This window comes from Dipteris shenzhenensis, chromosome 3 (genome assembly GCF_047967505.1).
Source record: "Dipteris shenzhenensis isolate YYH24624 ecotype China chromosome 3, Dip_SZ_1.0, whole genome shotgun sequence".
Classification (NCBI taxonomy): Eukaryota; Viridiplantae; Streptophyta; class Polypodiopsida; order Gleicheniales; family Dipteridaceae; genus Dipteris; species Dipteris shenzhenensis.
The window spans coordinates 23,768,742-23,772,153 of record NC_141598.1 but is presented as its reverse complement, the minus strand read 5'-3'; the positions used below and the strand labels follow the sequence as shown (position 1 = coordinate 23,772,153).

The 3,412-nt window shown below is 46.2% G+C and overlaps 1 protein-coding gene across 1 annotated transcript; it reads right to left on the bottom strand.

The window, feature by feature from the left end:
* Positions 1 to 1,732: 1,732 nt before the first annotated feature.
* On the bottom strand, positions 1,733 to 3,067 carry LOC147903539 (uncharacterized). Its single transcript, XM_087371969.1, has one exon. It carries the CDS (start codon positions 3,065 to 3,067, stop codon positions 1,946 to 1,948), a length of 1,122 nt encoding a protein of 373 aa, XP_087228095.1. The 3' UTR covers positions 1,733 to 1,945.
* Positions 3,068 to 3,412: the final 345 nt, after the last annotated feature.

The window sequence follows — 3,412 nt, the reverse complement described above, 5'->3', positions numbered from 1 at the left end:
TCCAAGAGTCCCATGGTGGTATTTGCATCTGGTAGTTAAGAGTCCAAGGGTGGTAGTCCAAGAGCCCATGGTAGTCTAAGAGTCTAGGGGTGGTAGTCCAAGAGCATGTGGTATTTCATGACTCTAAAGTCCAAGAGTCTAAGGGTGGTAATCCGAGAGTCTAAGGGCGGTAATCCAAGAGCTAATGATAGTTTAAGAGTCTAAGAGTAGCATGGGTCAACATTTCCTGAGCGCCTCTCCTCCAAGGTGCCACATGGTGAAAACCTATTCGTGGCTCTGTTTTTGTCCAATGGCATGGGTAATAGGTCGAATAGATACCCCCAGATTGAATTTGGGGGCAACTCATTAATTAGTTTGTGTGGGGGAGAGATGGGCGAGGGGGAGGGGGATAAAGGGGGGGGGGCTTGAATTAAATAAAGGGGAAGGGGGAGGGGTGCATATAATTAGTCTCATGGGGGAAGGGGAAAGGTTGAATTAAATAAGGGAGGGACACGTGAGACATAGGGGTTGATGGATGAATTCAATAAGGGAGGGGAATTAAAGAGGGACATGTGTGACATAGATATACATATAAAAGAAAAATTATTAAATGCACAAGACTAGAATTGACAAAATTTTTCTCGTTAATTCAATCTTTCATTTCCTTCGTAGGAATGCTTCAATTAAAAAGATTGAGGTACTTAATAGCTCTATGTAATCAAGTATCTAGTTTGGTGTGACGTATTGTTTTGAATCACTTTTGAGTTCCATGTGTGTATCGTCAATTTATGGTAGCAATTAAGTGTAAGCTTGATTAGTGTAAGTGTAAGCTAGAATTATGGTTGCATGGTTTGAGTATGTTCTATTTCTAGAATTTATGCACAACCTTAGCTTGTGTCTTTGTTTTTGCATCATTGTGCTTGGATCTAGGTCCCCTAGTTACGAATAATGAATAACTCAATTTTACAAACGGAGGATTTATTTACGAGTGCATAAATCGCTTGATTAGAGCACTAACATATAAGAACTTAGTTATGCTATGAGCACAAGGAAGGAAGACAAGTCAAAAGATGCAAGAGGGAACCACACAACTATAAGAGCCACTGCACACATGTAAGGAAATGCATAATTGAGAGAAATGCAAAGTGCCACCAGTGCGAGAAATGGCACCTTCAGTTTTGAAGGTGCGAATTTTAGCACCAATGTGCCATTGCTGAGCCATTTTGGCCTCAACCAATCAACTACCTCTGATTGGCTCTGCCAACTCTCAGAGCTTCTTTGCGCTCACACAAGTCTCCCTATCAAGCTCTCTGCGCTCACATAGCGCTACTAACATCGATTTATGATGCTCACAAATTCATTTACTGTTCACGCGACTAATGGCAGACTATACTCGACACCAAACACACATTTCAATTAGCATGTGCACTACTAGCTCTAACAAAAGAACTTGAAGTTACTAATGTGTTAAAGATTTCGAGAAGTAAATGTGTCGTTTTGTCAAGGTGGAAAAATGGAAGTCTCTTAAGATGACGACATAAACAACAGCCTGTATGATGAACTCTATAGTCATTGGGGCTCGAAGGGGTGATCTGGACCGCTGGATCAAGCCTCTCTAAATCCTTGGAAATATTGGGCACTTCCATGTACATGCAGTATCAAAAACTTTGGAGCTAGCCCATCACATCGTAAGCAAAAACTTCCACAGATAATGACATGTCAAAACTTTCTCAAGCACCCATCACATCATTTACCCTCCTTGCCCCATTGACTTTGATAGTTGGTAAGGACCATGAGTCTGAGATAAAAGTGACTTATACAGTTGGTAAGGACCATGATAAAAGTGACTTGTGGCTTTGCGGCTCGCCTCTTCTACCTTAGGTCAAGGCCTCCCGGTGGCCACTATGTACCCCTGGATATTAAGATGAATGAGTCTCTATATTTTGCCTTAAGTACGTGGGCATTACTATACCTTGGTTGTGAGACCAAGTTCAAAAGCATCTAGGCAAGGCAATGCTTCCTCCGGGGTATCTGCAGGTGGCAAATAGCACCACGACCTGGAAGACGCGTTGTATTCGACCACCGCCTTGGATCTATCCTTCAGGCCGATGCAAATGCGACAATCCCACGCCACAGTATACCAGCAACTGATGGCACACTGCGCAACGAAATCCGCCAGCTCGGGACCTGTGCTCGCCTCTGCACGCAGTTCCCCGTCCCGGAACCTGTGAAGACACAGCAGCAGGCGACTTCTCTCCAATGTGACCACGATGAACGTGTCCTGAAATCCAACGATGCACGCTGAGGGGTTCGGGATCGTGCAAACCAATCTCCACACACCGCCCATGATGTCCAACTCCACCAGATGCGATCTGCCTCGTACATCGTTCAGCACAGCGTAGGTAAAATCCGAGAGAACAACGATCCTTTCAACGGTTCCAAAGCGCAAACGGGAAGTGGAGATCTGGCTGAGGTTAAAGAGGGACAGGTGGATCCACGCGTCCGTTGTGGAATCAAAACGCAGCAGCTGAGGCCACTTCCAACGAGTGTCCAGTAAGACCAGGATGGAGTAACCTTCCCGCTCGTCATCGACTAGCAAACGGCAGCAATCGAGGGAGGTGGACTTGAGGCCGAGGGGAAGGGGGGGCAAGAGTCTGTATTGCTGGGTGACGAAGTTACAGATGAGCAAGGTGGAAGGAGACCGTTCGAGGAGCAAGAGGCCCTTGTGGGAGGAGAGGCAGCGGGGGAAGGGGAAAGGGAGGAAGGAAAAGCTGGGGAGGCGAGTCCAGGATCGGGAGGAGAAGTGGAAGCCAAACCAGGGGGAGAATTTGGAGGAGAGAGGGGGGAGGAAGGAGGGCAAGAAGATGTCACCGAGGAGGTGAGGAGGCTGAGGGAGGAGGAGAAGGGAGGAGAGGGTGGTGCGCCATTGTCTAGAGACGGCCTTGGCTTTGATAGCGTGGTGGAGTGGTAACAAACGCAAGATCTTAGTTACGATCTCAGGAGGTAGAAGGCTCCACAAACCTGTATCCTCCTTGCCCTTGCTTTTGCATTTGGCCTTCGCCTTGCCCTTAGACTTCGCCTTTCCCATCACCTTTTCCCAACAACCTTCTCACGGCACTTGGACTTAAATCCCATCACATTGCGTGAGTGATACTACATGTCTTAGATGTAGCTTGATAGCCAAGCTACAATTTTTACATTAGAATAGCTTGATGGCTAAGCTACATTAGCTTTATGGTCAAGCTACATTAGAATATCTATGCTTTACATGGAACACTTACATGATCTATGCTCCCTACCAATTAATTAATCTACCCGCATTCTCTAATTAACCTAATCTAATCACATTAATCTATCTTCTAATCAAATTAATCTCCTTCCTCTTCCCTCCTCCGCTTCCTCACTCGCCCTTCCTCCCCGCCTTGGAGAGGCC